General features: G+C 42.9%; 1 protein-coding gene across 3 annotated transcripts in view; it reads left to right on the top strand.

Annotated features, from left to right (window-relative positions):
- Positions 1 to 20,904, top strand: part of PLS3 (plastin 3) — a 50,801-nt gene extending 29,897 nt beyond the window's left edge. For all 3 annotated transcript variants that reach the window (XM_029959104.1, XM_029959105.1, XM_018070776.3), the window contains 14 exons: positions 6,635 to 6,798; positions 9,169 to 9,298; positions 9,755 to 9,887; positions 11,179 to 11,260; positions 11,929 to 12,094; positions 13,171 to 13,313; positions 14,501 to 14,596; positions 15,123 to 15,318; positions 15,972 to 16,050; positions 16,705 to 16,819; positions 16,936 to 17,069; positions 17,949 to 18,072; positions 18,642 to 18,766; positions 19,589 to 20,904. In XM_029959104.1, coding sequence (XP_029814964.1) covers positions 6,635 to 6,798; positions 9,169 to 9,298; positions 9,755 to 9,887; positions 11,179 to 11,260; positions 11,929 to 12,094; positions 13,171 to 13,313; positions 14,501 to 14,596; positions 15,123 to 15,318; positions 15,972 to 16,050; positions 16,705 to 16,819; positions 16,936 to 17,069; positions 17,949 to 18,072; positions 18,642 to 18,766; positions 19,589 to 19,721 — 1,820 coding nt within the window. In that variant the 3' untranslated portion in view covers positions 19,722 to 20,904. The remainder of the gene's footprint in view (positions 1 to 6,634; positions 6,799 to 9,168; positions 9,299 to 9,754; positions 9,888 to 11,178; positions 11,261 to 11,928; positions 12,095 to 13,170; positions 13,314 to 14,500; positions 14,597 to 15,122; positions 15,319 to 15,971; positions 16,051 to 16,704; positions 16,820 to 16,935; positions 17,070 to 17,948; positions 18,073 to 18,641; positions 18,767 to 19,588) is intronic.
- Positions 20,905 to 23,840: the final 2,936 nt, after the last annotated feature.

Here is a 23,840-nt window from a genome sequence, read left to right as displayed (position 1 = left end):
TATTTTCCTGATATGGCTTACTGGAAGATCAGAGAGCTGGTAGGGAGGGGTGGGATGGGAGCTGGAGCACAGCCATGGGGACTGAGGTCAGCGTGTGCAGCTGGGGAACCACACCCGGGACTGGCACTGGCCGGAGTTGATCAAGTGGTCAGAGCCAGTGTTTTGTTTTCCTGACTGGACATGGGCATCTCTTGAGCACTGGTTCTAAATACAAAATCTTAGTTGCCTCTTATCTGTATCAGGTGTTAACCACCCTCTAGAGCATGGTGGCTGTGAAAACTCTCACTTGCTCAAAATTTGCAATCTGCAGAGAGAAACGTGAATTTCAAAGGCAACCGATTCTCATGGAGCAGTATTCCCTGTTGGAACTTGAAACAAGTTGAATGTCAGGGAGTTCCCTCTCTGTCTTGCTCTTCCCGAGATTTTCCCAGCAGGTGGAATTGAGCTGCCACAGAGCAAAACAAGTGACCATAGTGTTTCTCTCTGCCTAATGTGTCTCTGAGTGCAGACCTCAATAAGGCTGGGTTGTAGGCAGCATGTTCTGTTGTTGGATACATTTAAAATTATTAACCTCTCTGGAATGTGGTGGCTTTTTTCATTAGTGTGGGGGAAATTATCGAGATTAGGTTGGCTGGCTGCCTTTGCACTGGAAACATGGAGAAACCCAATTCAAATGCTGGTTTGTTTTAGCAAACCAGCTCACCCTGCTCAGGTGGTGCATCCCTGTTTAGTTTTAAATTATAAAGGCAGTGTCAAAATTTAGATATTAATGAGAAATGTGATAATTAACCTGGGCATACCCACAAGTGAGATGAGATCTACTAGTTCTTTTCATCTACCTTCTATTTTGTGTGCTTTAGGCATGGTACAGCCCACAAACATGTGGGACATACCTGTCAGGAGTGTCTTTAATGCTCTCACTCCCTTTATTCTTGCCTAAAGGAGCCATATTTGCCCTGGAATATAGAACTGGTTGCTTATGACTTTCACTGTGAACTTCTAATGCCATCTCTAGTGAATGCGAAAAAAAGTTTGACTAAGACTGCTGTGTAAAACAAAGTCTGTTTTACATCTCCCAGCTCCCTGGAAGACTTGGAATGCAACTGAGAAGCATGGTTATAGCAAAACTCAGCTGGTTGGCTTCTAGGGTGTTGTAAAGGATATGTGGGGAGGAGGGAACGTTCCACAGGGTGATTTCTCCTCACCAAGATGTGCCCTGCTCTGATACAGGGTTTCCTGGGGACCTGCTTAAACTCTAGCATGGGGCAAATTGCTGCTCTGGATGTGTAGGTTGATGGGACTCGAAAGGTGTGCGTTTGACCAGATTTTCTGTGTGCAGCTGAACTGGATCGGGGCATCTGGTGGTGCTGGAAAGCAGTGAGGTGTGTTACTGTGTACTCTGTCACAGCTTGCCTTCCATGCCACTTGAAGGTATTCCCTCTCTCTCATGCAGCTGGTGTGCTGTTCTCTGACAGCCAGCAACAAGTATGAGTCCCATACCAGTAACCACCTAGTGGTTACTAGAACAGTCCACAGGCAAGGAAACACTGTTCAAGGTTATCACTAAAGTCAGCTACAGTGCAGACAAGCAGCTTCCAGCATCCTACAGCCTGGGATTTGTACTGGAAGTGATCCAAGGGGTAAACAGCAATGAGGAAAAAAAGCATTGTAGTGTCTGAGAACAGTAATTAAGTGGGTCATTGGAACTGTCTAGGCTTTGAGTGACCCACAGCTTAGTGGGAGAAGCACAGGTTGCTCCAGATCTCAGCAGAGCTCTGAATTTGTTCTGCAGAACAGGGGGGTGTGTGTGCATGTATGTGTGTGTACTTGGTCAAACAGTGGCATTTCAGAGGGGAGGCAGGGCAGAACAAAATCTGCAAACTTGTTCTATTTATTTGTCTTCCTTCTCCCTGCTTGTAAGATAAGCAGAGATAAGCATCTTTTCTGGAAACATGAAGTACTCAAAAATCATAACCCGGCCGAACACTTTGTTCAGTGCTGCAAGGTGGTAAAACAATGCTCCGAAATGTTCGCTCGAGGCAAATAGGGATCTGTGATCCTGCTAGTGTGTCCTGCTGAGCATTTATCCTTAAAAGGAAACTGTGTGGGTTACTTTCCCCTCTTGCATCCTGTTATTTAAGCTATTTTAAGTACTTGTCCTCGGGAGGAAGCTGAGCCAGAGCTTGAAGCAGCTTTTGGGATTCATTGCGGCTTTGCTGCGCCACCTGTGTCTGGGCAGAGCTGGTGTCGTGCGCCGCTGCCGTGACCTTTCCCAGGTTTAGCACGCTGGCCGTGCATGCATCTTTCAGTAGAAATAGGAAACTTCAGATGTGCTGTAGTTTCCTTTCCATTGGGCAGACTATAATGAATCCAGGCTGTAGCTTGTCTGTTAAAACAATTTCGCTTTCTTCCATTAGTAATTCTGGGCCAGCCGCCGGAGGATTTCATTTGGGATAGCTTCTATTTTGACAGCCTCTTCAGCTGTTGAATAGCACCTTGGATTTTGTTAGAGAGGGATTTTAGACCACCTTCTGTCTGAAGTCTGGGCCTGGTGCAGGACATCCAGCAAGGCACCATATGGTGGGCCTGCAGTGATGTTGGAAATAATTTTGGAACTTGCTGGTATTGCTGAGGTGAATTTTTTTTTTCCTGTTTAAATTCTGCTTCTTTGTACATTTGATTGTGATTGCAGAAGGGAGACAGCAGGAATGGAAACAGCTGCCCTGTGGGATAGGGGTTTCAGGCCCATTTGTCACATCAGGCTTTTTGACATGTTAAAAACGGATCCATTTTCCACCACATAATCCATCACTAGTAAGATTACTTGACTCTGCTACCAAGCCAAAACCACAGGCTAGCACATCTACCAGGCTTTAACTCTCAAATCTACCCTTCTGTGGCCAAGAAGCTAAAACTTGAAATGAGAGCATCTTTACCGCAAAACTAGTACCTTGGTGTGGGGTCTTACAGTTCAACCAACAGACCTGACTTGCTTGTAAATCCCACTCCCAAGTATCCAGGACATAAGTGCCCTTTTAATCTATAAAGTAAATCAGTGATTTATTTTTTTCCAAGGATACAATGGAAGAGTAACTCTTACAGGTGGGTGTTTTGGATATTGTTAAGATGGAAGAACTTAAGTCCTGAGTCCTGAGAACCAAAGGTTTTGAGTGACTCAGGTGTCCTTCACACTTACATGCTGTTTGTCTGAGCCCAATGCAGGTGTTGAGAGCCACTGCTGTGCAGTTCCTTCTGATGGGCACCATCTTTCCTGGTGCCATGCTCCTGACTTGTGGGAGCTCACATGTGAGTATGCGTTTCAGGTGGCTCTTCATGTGGCAGAGCTGCTATTTTTTTTAATTTTTTTTTTTTTTTTCAGTGAGCAGAGGTGAATCTTCTTTGAACTAGGCACACCTAGAGGACTGGGAAGATGTTGGTTGCAAGGGTGAATGAAACCCTCAAAATGGGCAGATGTTGATCCAGACTGGAGTAAATTCCTGATATCTGCCCTGCAGCCAGGTTTGATGCTTTCAGGCTGAAATTGAGGTCTGCTGAGCAAGTGTGGATGGACCAGATAGCCTGGGCTAACCCCTCAGTTGCATTTCAGTCAGTGTTTTTAAGTTATGATTTCCTTTCTTCAAGCAAACCAGTACAAATGCCAGGCTGGGGATTAGCTCCTATAACTACATTGTACTTTTAAAATGGAGATTAGGAAATCCCTTCTTGACTGATTTTCCTCACTGGCTGTGAGGTAGGGAAAAGATGCATATTGCAGAGTTAGATTCAGTAATAAAAGTACTGTAATAGAAGAAGCTGTGATTTATCTAGAGGGGAAATAGTTTGCTCATGACATCGGAGGCTGGACTGTTAATAAAGCTTGCCTTTGTAAGCTTATATTATTTTGGAATAAAATTCTGAAATTGAGGGCCAGACAGCAGCCTGTTGGTATCATTAATCATTGCCCCAAACGACTTTATTTCACCAGCATTATTGTAAACACTGACATTTCATAAAGTAGTTTAATGTATTTATTAATCCACTGGGATTGATGCTCTTCTTTAGTTTGAGATGTAGGAGGGGAGTACAGGTTTGCTCTAGTTGCTTTGGATGTGTGCCACTAAGCATCTGAATTTCACTTTCTTGCTAACTGATAAAAACAATTTTAAAATCTCATATTCCCCTATGGATCTGGAAGATGTGGAAGGTTGAAGTGCTGGTGTAGACATACTGCTTGGTGGAACATTGCTGTGAAACAAAACCTAAAACCCACACTGACACCTCACTAGAAATAAATTGACCTTTACAATTTGGTATAAACAAAAACAAACCACAAAACTGGACTTTAGAGCTATCCTGATTGTTTTCTTTTACTCTTGAAAGTATCTCCCTTTAAGCATAAATACTGACCTTAGTGGCTGTGGTGTGAGATTTCTTCTTGAACAAAGCCAAATGCTGAGGCTGGTGCAGCTCTTAACATTCTGCAGCCTGCAGGGTGGGAGGATGTTTGGGCAACAGAAGCTGTTGCTTGAGTGGAATTTAATTCTGTGACCTTAAGAAGAGCCTGCTGATGGATCCCTCTGGGTCTATGGGGCTGATGGGATTCATCCCATGGTGCTCAAAGAGCTGTCTAATGTAATCATGAGACCTCTCTCAATGGTCTTGGGAATCTGGAGAGGTCTCAGTTGACTGGAAGCTGGCAAGTATTGTCCCAGTTTTCAAGAAGGATGACCCTGGTAACTATAGGCTTGTCAGACTCACTTCACTGCCTCATAAAATTATGGAGAAGACTCTTCTGGGATCTATTGAAAAAAACCTGAACAACATTGCAGTCACTGCTCACAGCCAGCATGCTTCCACGAGCAGCTGAGGTCACTTGATTTGTTCAGCCTAGGGAAGAGGATACCGAGGGGTGATCAGGTACTGGAACAGGTTTCCCAGGGAAGTGATCATGGCATCAAGACTGCTGTAGTTCAAGTGTTTGAACAACCCTCTCAGGCACATGGTGGGATTCTTGGGGTTGTCCTGTGCAGAGCCAGAGTTGGACTCAATGATCCTTATGGGTCCTCCAACTGAGGATATTCTATGATTCTGTGAAATAGCATGAAAACTCTCTTGTGTGGGGTATGGGCAGAACTGTGGCTGGGGGCAGCCAAGCAGGGCAGGATGCCTTGCAGCACAGTGGTTTTGGCAGTTGGTGGTGATGAGCTGCACTCAGCAGTTCACCATCACAGCCCCAGGAGCTCTGGAGGTGGGGGTGAGAAGGTAACACAGCTGCTTAAATGGAGAAAAAGCTCTCATTTAGCCTTAAAGGGCTTAGCTGGTGTCTTCAATACAGGCACCGTGTTGACTTTGTTTGCAGAGCCTGTGGTTCAGTGATGGTCATAGGAGACTGCCAGTCTTCACGTCCTCAGCCCATCCAGGTATTCCCCAGCAGCAATAATCCAGTAATCCAGGGTTAATATCTCCCCACAGCCCCAGGCCTGGGGAGGAGATAGCAGCTGGGGCACTAAATCAGCTTCCCTGGGCTATCTGTAGCACCTGCCTACAGCCACGTTTTTAACATTGCTAGTCAGCCAGTAACAGCTCAACTTGTCCTGAATTCCTGTCTCTCCAAAGATGGGGCCGGAGGGTCATGCTTATGCCTTGAGATGTGAACCTGGGCTGTCCAACAGCTTCAAATGCTGTATCTGATTGTGGACCTGACTCCTGAAGCCTCAGTACCAGCTGTACTGTGAGCCACACTGTCTGCTCATCCTGTTTAGCCTGAGGAAGGAGGCACCCAACCGCTGCCTGTCCATAGTGGCAGGAAAATCTCACTTGCCTGAAGAAAGGCTGGGGCTGCTGTGTGTTGTTGGTAGATGTGATGTCCCCAAAGGGGTTGGGATCTGTTAATGTGAAAAGCTCCAGTTTCACAATAGATTTTTGTTTTCTTCCTCAACCTAGTAGGTGACAATGTCTCACGAAGCATGGGATGCTGTGGCTTGGTGATTGACTGTCAAAGCAAATGTCTTTGCAGACCATTCTTGGGCAGCAATAAAATATCTGGTTGCAATTTGCTGTCAGTGTTAAATGGAGAACATCATCATCAACATGATAAAAATGCAAATGTAGAGCTGACTTAGTGTTTTCTGTTCAGAAAATAAGTGCTGTGTTTCATTACTGTCTATTTTTAACATGCAAAGCCAGGGGCAGTTAGATGCAGAAAGAGATGTTCTGGAGATTGCTTATGAAAATGCAGATGTTCTGTGATGAAACTTTTACACCAGACTTGGTCACACGTGCTAGGAGTCATTCTGGTCAGCCCTGCTTTGAAGCTGCTGTTCCCCAGAGCCAGGGAGATCTCATGGCTTGCGCTGGGACCCCCTGATGATGAGCCATGTGGATTTACTGTGTGCCTTTGGTTCCTGGTGTATTTGTGGTGGTGTCCACTGAACAGTGTACTCCTTGGTATTTGTGGTGTGGATATCATGCTACGTGTCTATGCCCTGCATGGATCTTGCTTTCCCAATGTGCAGGTTGCTCTCCATTAAGCCCTTGGACATGGGGGCTTTGTTTCTGCCCCACCTTCTGGGGTTGGTCCCATCAGGTCACTGGCACATTTCTAAAACCTTCTCCTGCCTCTTCTCTTCCTCAGACCTCAACAGCAACGGGTTCATCTGTGACTATGAGTTGCATGAACTCTTCAAGGAGGCCAACCTACCTTTGCCTGGGTACAAAGTGAGAGAGATCATCCAGAAGCTCATGATTGACGGCGACAAGAATAAAGACGGCAAGATTAGTTTTGAAGAATTTGTCTATGTAAGTGGTATTCTTGAATTTCCAGCAGCCTGGGGGACCTGTTTTAGACAAAGCTAAAGAAGACAGTATAAGAGGCTGAACTGGACTTCTCAGACACTTATCCTAATCCTAGTTTTCTTTTGACAAACTAATCAATTTTGAGGGTTATCCATGTTAAAATCAGTTCTTTGTGCAGATCTCTGCACATGACCAGTTTTTTGTACTATCGCTTCCAGCCTTCAGATGTGGACAGAGGGGAAATATGTTGTCTTTTAAAGAAAAACAAACAAACAAACAAAATCCACATGGTTTTCCTATATGAAAGCTTCATTGGAGGCTAAAAGACTGTTTCCACATGAGGTGACAACTGGAAAAAAGACTTCCAATTCTCCAAGCTTATAGTATTGACTGGAAACTTCAGTTTTTCCAGGCACACAGATGAATGCTGTTTTTCCCAGTGTATCAGTATAATTTCCTTTATTTGATGGTACTACAAGTATTTGCTAAAGACTCGAGAGGGCATTTCAAGACACTTTTGGGGATTAGTCCTAGATGCTGATCCAGGAGAATTCAAATTTGTTGATTCAAAAAAGAAGAATGGGAGTAAGGAGACAGAAAAAGCTGGAGGATGGGTATATCCTTCAATCTTTTATTGCAGAAATAGATCAGAATTTTCTAGTTTATTTTTAAAAAAACACAACACTTCTGAGACACTGGTTCAATGTACATCTTTCAACCTTTTCATACTCTGATGGCTGAAAGCTGAAAAAAAATAAAAGTATGTGCAGTACATTGAGGGAGCTATTTTCATGTCAATTAGTTTTCTTGATATCTCTTAATTTATCTTCACCTTCTGTTCCTTAATTGTTTTCAGACCCTCTGAACTTTTGAGTTCGGAGTCAACTAGTAAGTTGGAGTTTGTTTGCAGTTTGTGAACACTTGCATGTTGGGTGCATGTTTCAGCTGTTGGTTTGAGCTGGTCCATAATTCTAACTTTGCACTGGGAAGGAGGAAATAAATCTCTTCTGTCACATTTGAATGGTACCAATGATCGAGTAAACACAAAATGTCTTACGGGCAACTTAAGGTGTACATTAGCAGCAATGTTAGTTGTGGGATTTTTACAAAATGAACTGTTGCTGTTTTCTAACTCTGAGCATTTTTGCTGGAGTTTATGTTGTAAAGGATGATGTGAAATGACTCGAGGTTGGGGCCAAGTGACTTAGTGGTACCTCAGCATTAAAGGACCTGTTCTCAAGAAGATATGAAATGCCAGTAATTAACCCAGGAAATTTTAAAATAACCACGAGAATTTTAACTCAGACTTATTTAAAGCCAACAAACAGAAATCCCCCAGATTTTGGGCTCTTGAATCTTTGATCAGCTTTACCTGATCAACTTGTGTGCCATCAGCAGATGGTGTAACTGCACTATATCATCATCTTGACTTGCCACCTTCCCTATGTTTAAGGGTCAGGGAAGGTAAGGAATGACAACCATGAGACTGGCCCTGTGGTAGCACCTACAGCCTGGTGTCCCCTCCTCTCTTTTTAATAGAAACACTTTGTTGTTCTGCTTTACAGTGCTGTTTCACTGCCTTTTCCTGGGCAGTGTTAAGAGAACCTTTATACATTTCATTTGTGTTTTCCATATGGTTGAAACTAATTGAGTTCAGTTTTGAGGGTGTTACAGTAGGCTTTCCAACCATTGAATGTGTTTTTTACTAATAATTGCTCAGTTCTGTAGGACCTTGGGGCTTCTAATAGTATCACACAACCTGCACAAATGGCATGTGTAATTTTTCTGTCCTAAAGCATCTGAGGATGTTTTGTCAGTTAGCCCAAACCTGTTGTTGAGGAAGAAGGGGGAATCCTTACTTGGAGCACTCATTGTTACACATCCTTGCAGTTGACTATTACATGCTTAAAGAGAATTGTTTCTTGGGTTGTAGAGAAAGTATTTTGTGTGAACTAAAGTCACAGTCCCACGAGCATCTGGCTTTTGCAGAAAGGTTAAAATTGCACCACAGCTTTCTCAAGTTTGGTCCTGTGGGAACTGCTGCATGCGTACCTTCTGTCAGACTGCAAAGGTTTCACGTTTTATTTTTACAGTCTCTTGAAATCTACTTGTAAAGGTAAATATATGCAAAGTACTTCATGCCTAATGCTTCTGTTTCGATAGGCACTGGCAATGTGTGTTTGGGAGAGTGGGATGACTTTCTGTCCACTATCCATGTTAAATTTAATACCACTACACCCTTGGGGGGCCCTTCACATTTGCTGATTTTACTGTGAAGTTTGCTTTAAAGATGAGGCGAAATAGCTTCTTCTGTGGTCTTTTTGTTTTATGAAGAGGAGCTTTTCTTGTCTAACAGAGGGCTTTAAATTGTAGATTTTCCAAGAGGTGAAAAGCAGCGATATTGCTAAAACGTTCAGAAAAGCAATTAACAGGAAGGAAGGAATCTGTGCCATCGGGGGCACCTCGGAGCTCTCCAGCGAGGGGACACAACACTCCTACTCAGGTACTGCTCTGCCTTCCCGCTCTTCTCTTGGGTGAGTGGAGGCCCCATGCCAAAACCAGGCCATTTCTACTGCTGTGCCCCGTGCTCTGCTCTTATTCTCTGAGAGCTGAATGATCTTGCATCAAGGTGAGAGCAGGATAGAATTTATATACTGCAAATTTAGAAGTATATAAATAAAATATGTGCTTATTTGTTTTGTTAACTGTGCTGGCCGATGAAGTCCTTGTGTCACACTTGAGTAAAATAGAGTTGTTGAGTAACATGTAAGTAACAGGAATATTCTGGTAATTGGAAGTGAGAGTCATCTTTCTTTAAACTTTTTGCGTGACTAATAAAATAGTGTGGTAATGGTAGTGGGGCAGTTATTTCCCTGGGCTATTGTATGCTGATTCTTTTTGGAAAATCTTTGCTGTGTTATGAAAAGGCTTGTATTAAATTTACGATTGGTTATCTTAGAGGAAGAGAAATACGCCTTTGTAAACTGGATAAACAAAGCCTTGGAAAGTGATCCTGACTGTAGGCACGTTATTCCAATGAACCCAAATACAGATGACCTGTTCAAAGCTGTGGGAGATGGGATTGTGCTATGGTAAGTCATGATGGCTCCTGAATTAAAAAAAAAAAAATAAAAAAAATTGAAAATCACCAAAACAACTTCCCAGAACCGTAGCTGGGGAATTTTCATCCTGTTCCAGGCTGATTTTGTGACTAGTGTGTGTGCATAACACTTTTGCACATATAAAAAGAGGCTCAGTCTCTTTCATTGCTATTGTGTGATGCTCCAGCTTTGGTGCCAGCTTCACAAGCTGGTATTTTCTTCTAGTGTTTTTGTTTGGACTTGAGTCTGAGTTTGCTGAAGGGGAAGAAGGGGCTTTGTGGGAGCAGAAGTCATCCTGTTACAAACTCAGCTTGGTGCTGTGTAGCTTGGGGGAGGGCATATGTGATAAATAGCCCATTCCCTTGGATGTTTAGACAGACAGTATCCTCTGTGGGAATGTTAGTGACCTTATGAATTAACCCAAAAATGGATTTCCTGGGAATCCTTGTGCTGGTTTTAAGGTGACTTATTTTGTTGCATGCTGAAAACAGAAGGCATCCAGGGCTGCTAAATACCAGCACCTTCTATGTATAGTGTTTTTGCTGATTATGTTGGTTACATTCATTTTTTTTTTATTGTAAGTGTATTAATATATTGGAGAGGTGGATCAGCCTGGAATTTCAGTAACTCTGTATCAATACACAAAATAATGTTAAGTGAGCTACTCATTGCCTTTAATTTCTTTTTTCCTTTAGCTTGTGATATATATTTTTCTTTTATTTATTTCCCAAGTTTCAAGTTGTTCAGGTCTTCAGGCAAAGGCTGAACTGAGTAAGAAATAGTTCATAATATAAAGTAAAAACTTTCCATATTTTCTGTTGATTAAAAATTCCTTGCGCTCACATGCTCCCCACTGAGCATCCCAAGTGTTTGTGGTTTTTTGGAGCAGGTTTTCCTGCCAGCACTAGTACACCTTTACAATGGGAGGAAGCATGTTGTCTTACTAGAATGTGCAGTGAATGTCAGCAGAGCAATGAGTCTTCACTAGTTCAGTGACTGCACTGTGAATAATTCATGTGCTCTTTTTGCTCCAGCAGCTGAGATCAGTAGTGGCTGGGAATATGTTTAAGGTTTCAGGCTTAGCTATTAGTTACAAATACATTCTCGATAATGTCAATATTAACTTGTGATTTACACAACCTTGATTTTATGAAAAAAAAAATACACAAAACCGAACAGGCAAAAGGAAATGTGCTGTTGTGAGTCTTGTCACAGTGCATTGAGTTTTCTTCAGGTTAAATATTAAAAGTTGTTTAAGTGTAATTGTTTTTCCTCCTAACAGCAAAATGATCAATCTTTCTGTTCCGGATACGATTGATGAAAGAGCAATTAACAAGAAGAAACTCACACCATTCATAATTCAGGTATGATGCATTTCTATATTTTTTTGCTGAAGTTCATATCCAGGTAGACTTAATGAATGTAGCATGGTGGCTCAAGGCATTGCTGTGGAACGCTGGAAGGCAGCAAGTTTTATAGCTTATATTTAATTACTAAATGCAGTTTTGTACTGTGCATAATCCACAGTTCTGTGGGCACATGCAAAAGACAAAATACTTAGTGACAAAATGGGTAATGTGGCTGAAATGCTGTGCACACCTTACATTGCTGTGGTGATTATATACAGCACTGTCTTTTTGCAGCAATATAGTTATTGGTGTTGGGTGTCTGTGAATCATTTCATAGTAGGACAGGTTCTTTCTGGGAAGATGCCTGTGTGTGTGCAGGCATATAAATTAGCACTTCTCTAGCCTTATTCTTGTTGATGCCATTAGATGCAACTAACTCAGATACTGAAACTAGATACCAGAGGCTGAAATTAAACCCTGGTGCCTAGTTCAGTTCTTATTGATTCAGCCTGCTGCCACCACAGCTCCCTTTAAACTTCAGCCGGAGAGTGGCTGGGAGCGTTTCCTCTGAGCTGCTGATTTTGGAGCAAGAACAGGGGGGAAATCTCCACTCTGCTGGTGCTGGATGAAAGGGAAATCAGCATCTCCTTGGACTGTGTCTCACTGGGCTGTACTGTTTGCAGGAGAACCTGAACTTGGCCTTGAATTCTGCATCTGCCATCGGCTGTCATGTTGTCAATATTGGTGCAGAGGACTTGAGGGAAGGGAAACCCCACCTGGTCCTTGGGCTTCTCTGGCAGATCATTAAGATTGGCTTGTTCGCTGACATCGAGCTCAGCAGAAATGAAGGTAAATTAAACTTTAAGTGATTTCTTCCAAAGCATGAACACCATGTTGCTAGGGCTGTCAACTCCAGCCCCGTGGTTGCCTCTCCCCCCCCTCTTCTCTGCTGGAAGGGGGTTCATCGGGGCATGTGCCAAGCTGACTGCTCTCCAGGCTGTTGTGGCTGTGAGCAGGTTCATGCAAGTGGGTTGTGCCATCCTGGTAATGTGTGTCAGCCTTGGAGAACTGGCTGGACACCAGTCTGTAAGTCAAGATGCAGCTTGGCTTGAGCCTTGTGGTGAATGAGCACATTGCTTGGTGATGCCCCAGGCTGCTCCAGCCATGGGTATCTAATGGAGTTGGGAGGCAGCAAAAGCTGATGCATCCTTTTAGCATTATAGACAACGGTACATCTTCCTCTTAAAAAAAAAAAGAGAGGGCTTCAGCTCTTCAGTAATGATTTGGTTCTCCTAAAATTCTCCATGCTACCATCAGTGGTGCAGCTGAGCTGTTACTTCGTTCTTGTCAGTGGGAAAGTGGTGCTTTTTCCCTGTGCTCGCTTGGTCCTGCTGACAGACCTCAAAATTTAAAGTTTTCAAATCATTCAAGAGCTTTGATATTCTTGCATGTGCTATCAGTGCACCCAGATGGAGGGAGGTGCTTCAGTGTCTTTTATTTAAACTTCCCCATCGTGAACTGGTGCCATTGTTTGGCTTAGATTGAAAATTCATGATGAGGGAAGCACCGGGTGCTTATCTTGGCTTTTCTGGCTTTTTTTTAACAGTGCTTATGAAACTACTTGGAAGCATTTTTCATTGAGATAGAAGTACATTTACATTTAGCTTACTGTCATCAGCTTAAAAGACTGCACATAAAATCCAGAGAATTTTGTCATACAAGAAAACGGAAAATACTTTTTACACACAGTTTTCTAGATCATTCATACTCCTCTCTGTGTAACAACCATCTCAGGAAAACTCCACTAATACCCAGAACATTTGGATGTAATCAGTAGTTGGTATTGTATCCCTCTGAAATACTGCTGCAGCTCTAATTCTGGCACGCAGGTTTGACTCTTGCCCTCACAAGCATTTTTCTTCCAGCACTGGCTGCCTTACTTCGTGATGGTGAAAATCTGGAGGATCTTATGAAACTCTCCCCAGAAGAGCTCCTCCTAAGATGGGCCAACTACCACCTGGAAAACGCAGGCTGGCACAAAATCAATAACTTCAGCTCAGACATCAAGGTACCAAGAGCTCTCCTGACCTGCACATACCTGGGAAAAGACTGGGAGCCAGACAGGGCTGTTTTTTGCATGTGTAAATGAGGCCCTTCATCCTCAGACAGGACCTTTCTTAACCCTAGTACACTGGGTGGTCTTAACAGGGGGGTTATGGATGGTATATTTAAGGTATCTCAGTGCTGTTCTCTCTTGCCATGAGGATGAGCCCAGTGTTGAACTGTCTGTTTCGCCCAGTGCTGGTGGGGTTCTGCTACAAAGCTCTTGCATATTTTTAATCGAATACAAGACTGGTATTACTCATATTTTTTCTTATAGTTATTTCTCAGATGTGAGGGGGTGGCTCTCAGCACTAGTGAGAAATGGAGGGTGATGACTCCTGGTCAGTGTGGGATTTTTGGACACTGGTTTCAGCAGGTTTCGGGTGCTTCTTCATGTGGCTAGCAGTTTTGAGGAGGAGAAAGGGGACTGGGGAAAAAAAAAAGATAATTGATGTGCATGGGGAACATGTGCACACATATGGTCATTTATTTCCAGCTTCAAAATTACTTCCAGTTTTGCTGATAGCTGTTGGCATCTCTGGCTGCCAGGATATGCTGAGGTCCTCCTTATTGCTGTGGACTAAAAGGAAATGTAGTTGATAAATAAGTACTGTAGCTATTTGCTCCTCCTGATTTCTGACCATCCCTGCCCTCTCTCCCTTGAGCTATCATAGCTAATGGGCAGGAGAAAAACATTCAGACATTTTTTATAATCAGCTTTTTGCCTGGAATTTGTTTTCGCTGAGCTATTTTCATTGTTGCTGCAGTAGTAGGAATGGGTGCCTTGTTTAGGGGCTAGAGCTGCCTTGGTGCATGTGGGGGCCATGACTGTGAGCAGCATAGGGTCATTGTCTCCTCCAGCTGTTGGAGAGGTGGCTGTGGCACCAGAGTTTGCACAAAGGCAGTTTTCAAACAGTCAAAACCTGTAATTTTCGTCTTATGTATTTCTAACTTTTTCTCTTTCTGTTTCTTTTTCTGCTGCCTGGATTTCTACCATTGTGCTCTCTTTTAAGCTTACAGATTTTGGCAATTCAGTAAAGGTATATAAGCCAATTATGCACAGTGACTTGCTAAAGATGAGCCTGAAATGAATTGTTATGGTGTATTCAGTGCTGTGCAGAAGACCTGAATTTTCTTTTTCATCCATTTCAGGATTCTAGAGCTTATTTCCACCTCCTCAATCAAATTGCACCTAAAGGGCAGAAAGAAGGAGAGCCCCAGATCGATATTAACATGTCAGGTTTCAATGTGAGTATTCAGGCTGTCCTGGCCTCATGCTGTAGAATCGTGAACTCCCTGTACCCTATCATTGCCCCATGACATCTAGGTAACCTGGTATCTTAATTTCTAGAGCGTGTACAGTGTCAGTGGCCATGTGCACACCTCGGGTGTGTTTTTGATGAGTGGTTGTTGCCGGCCTGATCAGTACCTGCCAATTAACAGAGATGACTGGGAAATCATTTGTGGGTTTGCTCCATTTGGACGCGTGCTGACTTCTGCTTTTGAACCACCAAGTTCTAAAAGCATAAAAATTGGAAAGCATTTAAGCTTGAAAGCACCATGCTAGGAAAGAAACCCAAGGCAAACCAGGATGATGACATGCAGAGCAGCGGGGGTTACCATGCGTGCTTCATCTCTTCGTTCGATTAGCGACTGATGCCTAACGAAGGCACGTGGAGTTGTGACACTGCTCCGGGTAGTGGTCAGGAGCTTCCCATCTGCTTTGTAGCCTGATCTCTTCCGTGACAACTCTTGTCCATTGCATCCCTGGCAGGAAAAGGATGACTTGCGGAGGGCAGAGTACATGCTTCAGCAGGCGGATCGGCTCGGCTGCCGGCAGTTCGTCACACCGGCTGATGTGGTCAGTGGCAACCCCAAACTGAACCTGGCCTTCGTTGCCAACCTGTTCAACAAGTACCCAGCACTTACCAAGCCTGAAAACCAGGACATCGACTGGACCCTACTGGAAGGTGATGGCCGTATCAGTCACAAAATTAGCAGGAGGGAAATATCTAAAGTAAACAGTTGTGTGTGTCACAGAAGGCTGTGCCCCGCAGAGGTATCTCCTTTGGAGTAACACCTATGATTTGAGGTTATTGGTGCTGCAGCGGTTGTTTACTCGTTTGGGGCAGATGAGAAGGGTACTTGACAGCCTGTTCAGCTACTCTGAACCTGTAGGCACAATGCCAACAGTCCATCACTCTCTGTGCCAGGGAAGTCAGTTTTGGCATTTCCTGTGATGGGCAAGAGCACCTCAATAATGCAGTGAGGCGTTTATGGGAGCACTATTTGTTGGCACAACCAGGATTAGGGCTTTGGCTGCTTGGCTCCCAGACAGCAGTTAGCTAACACCCATGTGAAAGACATTCCTGATACTTTTTCTTGGAGAAAGTGCAAAAGACATGCTCTTCTGAGGCCCGGAGAAATCAAACTGCTGTCAAAGGCTAGATATCAGTGCCACCCTCTTCCTTAGAAAAAAATTGTAGTAGAAAATGTACTCTTTTTCTGCTTAAAAACCCATTGATGAGCTATGCTGCTCAAAGCTCCCTGCCTTGCAAGGTGTAAATCCCTTGCACAAGGTTGAGCTTGCAGAATTTGCATGAACCTGTTTTCTCTCATCTAGGAGAGACGCGTGAGGAACGGACCTTCCGCAACTGGATGAACTCCCTTGGTGTGAACCCCCATGTAAATCACCTCTATGGGTAAGCATTAGACTATTGAGAGAGACCAAGTAGGTCAGACTAAAGATGTGCCCACACCAGCATCCTATTGCCACAGTGCTGAGCAAAGACCTTAAGAAGGAAGGGAGTGGGAGATGCTCACTGCACTGTCCCTGCAATGTGCAGCTGGGGGATTTCTTAGCTGGCACTTGGCTTTAAGGGCTGAAGACAGCGTGTTTATTTTCCCTTACCTTGTAAAATCGTTACCCCGAGATCCCAATACATTTGGATCTGCTTAAGCAACTGTACTAGAGCAACTGAAACTAGATGCCCTGTCACCTAATTTTAGGTCATAACCAAGACATCATAGTTAGGAGACAAGATATTCTGGGTCTCTCTAGTCAGTCGAAAGAGGTGGCTACCTTTGGATTTTATGTAACAAAATTCTTCCCTGGATGTGTTGCTGGTTACCATGCTAAAACCTGCTCTAGCTCAGCAGCCAGCTGATATTAAGCATGGAGTATTTCTCCTGCCCTGAAAACTGCAAAATGTTTCAATTGTTTGTTTTTTTTTTTCCTTTTTATGGTTGTTGAAATTGCAACAACCTGTGAAGAGTAGTAGTTGTTCATGATGTGACAAAGTCAGAGTACACTTGAATCTTGGAACGTTAGACTTAATCAGTGTTTTCCACTTTAGTGATCTCCAAGATGCACTGGTAATACTACAATTATATGAAAAAATCAAAGTTCCTGTTGACTGGAATAAGGTTAACAAGCCTCCATACCCTAAACTTGGAGCAAATATGAAAAAGGTAAGCGTGTCAAAAGACCTCAAAAGAAACCATGGACACTAAAAATTCCTGTTTGAGGTTTCCAGTCAAGTGAGTGTTTTTAAATGTTTTTCTACATCAATTTTTGTTCTCTGTAGCTAGAAAACTGCAACTATGCTGTAGACTTGGGAAAGCATCCAGCTAAGTTCTCCCTGGTTGGCATTGGAGGACAGGATCTGAATGATGGAAACCCAACACTGACACTTGCCTTGGTCTGGCAGTTAATGAGAAGGTAGGACCCCTCTCAAATATGTCAACTTGTGAATGGAGTACAGAATTTGGGAGGTTTTTTGCTGTGAGAGCACTGCAGCACTGAAATAGGTCACCCAGAACGATTGTAAAACCTCTGTCCTTTGAGGGAGTTTGAGACACAGCTGGACAGAATTGTGGCTGAGCTGATCCTGCTGCACATGAGAGGCTGGAGCAGAGACCTCTGGGCAGCCCACTGGTGGACTTGTGATCATCCTGCCAACCAGGATCACCTCTCTCTCTTGCCTGCTCAGGTCTGGTCCACATGCAGAAACCTTGAGCAGGAACATTACACAACTTTTATGTTCTAATTTTTAATTGGAAATTGAGAGGAAATCATTCTAGGGCTGCTTTATAACCCTCTTTTGCATTGGATTAGGAGAGGAGGGAGAGACTCAGTAACAGATAAAGTTGATCTTCCTTTTTCTTACCTATTTCTGAAGAATTCCAAGATGATGCAAATATATATCTGCAAAAAAGCTTCATAATAGCTCCTTATTTGACATCAGAGGTCAGAATGCCAACTCGCTAGTTAATCACACCTTTTAGGTAATGTGTTACCCCTGGAGCAAATGGTCAGTGGAGAAACAGTTTAACAAGAGTTCTGAGCCCAGGCAATTTTGTGAGCTTGTATTAAAGATCATGAAAGGCTAGGAAGACCAAGTGCTTTAACAAAATTCACACTGCAGGTAAGATAGGTGGTTCTTCCTTTTTGCTAAAGGAGTTTGGGGGGAAAAAAAAGTGCAAACAAAAAGCCCAGAGCTGAGACTTCCCAAGCTACCATGGTGCATCCTGACTGCACGATCAAGTGGGGCTTTGCTCTGGCTCTGTACCTAATCTTGTTCTCTCTGCTGGATCTCAGGTACACACTGAATGTCCTCGAGGACCTGGGTGATGGCCAGAAAGCCAACGATGACATTATAGTCAGCTGGGTAAACCAGACCCTGAAAGAAGCTGGCAAGTCCACCTCCATCCAGAACTTCAAGGTGCAGGTTCCCCTCTTGCATCCAAAAGGAGAGAAGTGCCCAAAAAGCATTTCCTTGTCTAGAAGGAGCAGCAGGGGCATCTTAGGAAGGAGTTTTAACAGGACAGGATTCAGTCTGTGCTGGGAATAGAGTGACTTCAAGCTACCAGATGGGAGACTATTCCCCACAGTGGGGAACAGTGGCAGAGGAGGGTGGTTGGGGTCTGGGGCAGAAGATGGGTGCTGAGACACTGGCAAACAGGGATTGGAGCTGGTGAGCGCTCAGAGGTGAGCACTGTCCCTTGGACTGTGGTCAGCAGGGCAGACCTGCTGCCTCCACATCAGTCACTACTTTGTAGTTTCAGAGCACTTGCAGTAAATTCGAGTAATAATCTTATATTATTGCTAAAGGAGAAGCAGCAGTTTGGTTTTCCCTGTGGTCCAAATGGGAATAATCACTAACATTGCTGCTTTGAAAAGGCTCGTTTAAAGCCTGTTTTGTTGCACATTCCAGAGCAGCTGAATTGAGGTGAGAAATATGCTTTAAGGATTAGACATTCATCTTTACTTCTCTGTCCCCGTGTTCTCTAGGACAAGACTATCAGCACAAGCTTGGCTGTTGTGGATTTAATTGATGCTATTCAGCCTGGTTGTATCAACTATGACCTTGTAAAGACTGGTCATCTATCGGAAGATGACAAACAAAATAATGCTAAGTAAGTCTGATATCTCAAAAGCTGTTTTTCGTTGAAAGATTGCCCCTTCTATGTGCTGGCCTCAAGCTGTAGGTATTCTTACCGCAGTTTATTGCTGTGGTTTTCAGTCTGTTTTTACACTGTACTCTTCAGACAGGCAGCATTTATTGAAACCCACTTGCTGTCCTTGCCTGTGACGCTGGAGGGAGCAGTTGGCTGAATTCTGGCTTGTTGGGAGAAAGGCAGAACAGCTCAGGCAGTTCTTAGCAATGATACTCTGTTTCTTACGTGCTTTTTCAGCCGTATGAAGAGCTGGTGCCTCGTTGGTTTGAAACTGAACCATTGTATGTCTCATGTCTTGTTGAATCATTGTGGGTTGTCAAGTTTAAAGTATGCCTATTAAAATATGCCTTTGAAATGTGTGTTCTGTGGCTGTTCCGCAGTGGCAGAACGGCAGTAAAGTTTCTGGCAGGTAATAGTCTCACTTAGTTATTCATAAGGAGCAAACAGAAGGGGAAATGTAAATGTTACACAATTAATCCTTCATTGTATATGCTATTATTCCTAATAGGTATTAATTAGGATTAATTTTTTTAACTGTTGGTAAAGGGGACTTGACATTCAAAGGTCAATTTGCACATTAAAAACACTTGACTACGGAAAAGGAAAACAGCAAAAGATCAGAAAAATTGTAAAACAAAAGGATGTGGTGTGATTGAACTGTTCCACGTCTTGAATCTTAATAAATAATAGGTGAAATTGTGTTGGATACGGCAGGAGCTGACTTGTCGTTTATTGCTAGCAGTCTTGATGCTGACCCACTCATCTTTTCATGGTGAATAGGTATGCTGTGTCCATGGCAAGAAGAATTGGTGCCAGAGTTTATGCTCTTCCAGAAGATCTTGTGGAGGTGAAACCGAAGATGGTCATGACCGTGTTTGCCTGCTTGATGGGCAGAGGAATGAAGCGAGTATAAAAGAGCTGAAAAGAAAAAAAACCAAAATGCAACAAAAACCCAACCTGCCACCCTGGGTGCATGAGTAGCAGATCGGCTGTGACCACGTTGAAACGCTGTTGGCCTGGAACTGTTGAGGTTCAAAGGACTTTGTTTTGCTTTGCAAGACAAACTCTTTATCAAAATTCTCAGGGAGAGGAGTTTTAACCAACAGACATGCTCTTTTCCCAAAGGAAAGTTTAACTTATCAAGAGCTCACAGAAATGCATTCATAGCAGACCTGCATCTTGCAATACTGCTCTGGAGCTGCTTTCACTCCATTATTTCTCAGTTACTTGATGCGTGGTTTTTTTACTCTGGAGGGCTATAAGGTGGTTGGTATGAGTTGTAATGGAAACAAATCTAATTTCTATCTGCAGTCCACTTTAATTTCTGTCGTACGGTCCAAGCATATTCTAGGTTTGACCACATCCTTAACTTTGCACATAAAACTACAGTACAATTTGGGACCTGCAGGTCAGCTCACAATGCTAAATGAGAAACGTGTAATTAGGAAGATGATCTTCCTCTGGTATTCTTTGTACATGGTGCTTTTTTGTACATCTAACTATTTTGATTACTTTACAAATAAAGCATGGCAGTTTTTTCTCTTGCTGCTTATGAAAAGATTAAGATTTTTTTGTTTTGATTTGTTTTTTTCTTTTGTTTAAGGTTATACTATATATGATAATACCACCATCCTTGGACCTCTCACGGTAACATATGATATCATGTTGCTGATGGCACGGTTACACCTGAGAATGGAAGTGAATGCATTTTTGTATGCATCTTGGTTCAGTCCTGTGCACCTAGAAAATAATTTTTACAGAAATCTGCATGAAATCTATAACTTTTTTATTTAAAATGCTGTTGGATATAAAACCATACTACATTGTGGGGAGGTTTTGTGCAGGGAAGAGGCAAATGGTATAGACAGCAGGGTTCAATAAAGTGAGCAGCAAATGTGCTGGAACATAAAACTATTTTTACAGATAAATGGAAGCGTTTTCGCCAAAGAAGGAAGATGCTGTATCCATAGGATTTAATATTATCTTGCTTTGGCAAGCTGTTTGCTATATTTTGAGATCATATTGCTATTCCAAGCTATTCAAAGTGATGTAATATGGTGGCAAACCATTAGTTGAAATAAAAACATTTAAATACACTCCTCTCTCCTTATTTACACTGACCTAGCATGGCAACCTGTCTTCACTTGCAGCTGGTGCTTCTGGGCTTCCATGTCACACACCAACTTTCCTCACTTTTAATGATGAGATGCAAATCTGCTATTAGGTGCTGGTTCTTCAAAGCATGTTGAGAGGTTGGTGCTGCCATTAAAAGTGAAGGAAGAACAGGTTTGTTCTTCTCTATCATAATGCTTTGTGGACTTCAGAGATGAAAGTTTATAAGGCAGCTAATTGAGTGAAAGGGATTTAACTTTTCTATGTGTAGGAGATGAAAAAAGGGCAGGTGAGAGGAAAGAATTTGGCAGGGAGCTGGGAATGTCAGCAAACTGCCACAGTGATTTACTGCATGAAGCCTCATGCACAGCCATTTGGGAACTTTCCACTGGTACAATTTTTTCATAAGAAAATATGTTAACAACGCTTCCACAGGAAATTGCATGTTTTCGCTGAAGATGGAGTGATATACAGTAAGTAGAGTCACATCCCACCTGCTGAAACAGTAGGTGATTTATAGCACTGTGTGGGGGTATGGTGTAATCAAGGGCAAAATTCTTAGAGTTCAGAAGTGGCCACATGCACCTCTCCAGTCTCGCCTCTTTGGCTCCTGGTACCAGGTTACAGGGGGAGAAATGGAAACTCTGACAATTAGAGAATGGCAGAGCATCTCCTCCTTGTGCTGGATGTATTTAAGAAATAGGTTCACTCAAAGAGAAGTATTGGGTCAGAGTGAAGGTCCACTGCAGAGCAGGCAGGACAAACCCCAGTGTTTTTGCACCAGTAAAGCCTCTAACAAACAAGATTTCAAATAGTTTGTGTTGTCAATCACACCTAAAATTTCCAACAGAAACCAGAGATACAGGTTTTTTTCTTCCTGAAAGTATTTTTGCTTTTTCATATTAAATTATTTGTTTATATTTATTGAATTACTCGTTCTGTTTATTCAAGTCTGGTTTTGTTTCCAAGTTTTTTTAGCAGCGTCAGCTTTGTTCATAAAATTTTTTTTTAAGCAGTCAAGCTTGCTGCCGCCTTTGTGGATATATGTTGTCCTTAATCTCAAGGTTCTCCTTCAAATGTCTTTCCAAGCCAAAACTGCATTTTTAGGGCCTGTGTTTTGTGGTGTAAGTTTTTTTTCTATTCCTTGCAAGTTTCATTTTTTGTTGATTAAAAGTATAGCTGTGTGTTCTTCCCAAGCATACTGTGTACAACTTGTTAAATATTTCTATTGCTGTTTCATTATAGCACAGAAGAAGCAATTTAGCTGTGCTTCTGTTGAGTGTTTAATGAAGTGGTGGTGTAAAAGTGTAAGGAATATTTTTTGTAAGCATTCAGAGGAGACAAGACTCTCCTTATAATTTTTCACCAATTTATATTATTCAGTGGAAAAAATCTAATCTTTTAGGGACTTAAATTGCTGAGGTGGACTTCGCTTGCTTGTTTTTTGCTTCTGCCTTTTTCTATTGCAGCTTGATGGCAGAGGGGAATGCCAAAGCAAGAAACAAACTGGACTTTTTCCTTCACTGCTTTCCAAAGTATGTGAAGCTGAGGAAAGTGAGGATGATGAAACAGCACCAAAAAAAAGTAAGCAAAAATTTATTGACCATTGAATACTTTGCAGAAACCTAATCACAGTCTGATAATGAGGAGGATGCAGCATGTGTGGTTTTGTTGTACAGCCCCAGTTTGTCCCTTCACTAGAGCAACAGCAAAGGTTGGCTTTAGTCTACACTCCATGGCAGGTTTCCCATGTCAAAATGTGCTGGGGTTTGTGTTTTCAGCCCTAAACAAAGGTTTATTTCTCTTACCTCTTACGAGCTTAGAATAATTCCTCTAAGGGCAGGGGCAAATGTGGTGAGTCTGCCACACATTCTGTTGCTTCCTTCTGTGAGCACTCAGTAAACACTGGGCATGTTTTATGGCAAATGCTTATACAGTGATAGTTGCTGAAAATATTATCTAGGTGTTATTGTTTTTAAAAGTCAGGTGAGAAATAATAATAGGCAAGAAACTTCTCTGAAAAAGCATCTCAGAGAAAAAGGCAAAAAGCTGTAAAGAGCAAAGTTCCTCAGACCTGGCTGTGCTGCCACCAGCCCTCATGGCTGATGGCAAGGTCAGAGCAAGGGACACAACTGTGGGTGATGGGGGCTCTGCTCACTGCAGCTTTAGGAATTACTCAATTCCTGAAGTCTCCCAACAGTGGAAACCAGAGACAGTGTGAGGCATAAATGCTGTCTGTGCAGGTCGTGTCCTCTGTGTGCTGGCAACCAAAGCCTAGGGAAGACCATGCTAGTTCTGCAGGACAGGTCTCCATGGACAGACTTAGTCTCCTTGTGATGCAATTTAAACTCTGCAGGAAATCCAGCTCTGCTGTTGACTGTGCCTGGTGCCTGAAGGATGGGATTTGCCATCAGTATTACTATGAGCACCAGACTCCTTGGACGAGCACTGACAAATGGTGCTGCTGGTTCTGGAGGTCATGGGGCTGCTTCTGTGACTTGGCAATGGGAATTGCTTCCTGCAGGGTGGAGGGGTTTCGCAGTCAGGGGTTTAGCCCAACGAGATGTTCTGTCTGGCCAGGAACACACTGCAAGTCACAATCTTGCAAAGGAAAAAGCATCCAAAAATACGTAATATTTCTGGATGTGACTGCATCAGTGGACAAGTGTCCCATGTCACCAGCACAAGCCCCTGCCCTGAACTTGCCAGTGTGAGCCTTTACATTGAATTCTGATGTTGGCATTTCAGATTTGAGCATTGCCCATGAGTGAAAGCATTTACTCCTATGTAATAAAATCCCTTTATTTCTGTATAAAATCCACCTGTAATAAAAACCATCCTTCACAAACAAATAGTAAGAAAATAAATAAGTAGCCTCTTTATAATTTAAACATCATTAAAATGTGGCTACCAAGATGTC

Source organism: Manacus vitellinus, unplaced genomic scaffold, assembly GCF_001715985.3.
Source record: "Manacus vitellinus isolate BGI_N305 unplaced genomic scaffold, ASM171598v3 scaffold_19_pilon, whole genome shotgun sequence".
In the NCBI taxonomy this organism is placed as follows: Eukaryota; Metazoa; Chordata; class Aves; order Passeriformes; family Pipridae; genus Manacus; species Manacus vitellinus.
The sequence above is the reverse complement of the archived record's forward strand: the minus strand, read 5'-3'. Positions and strand labels throughout refer to the sequence as shown.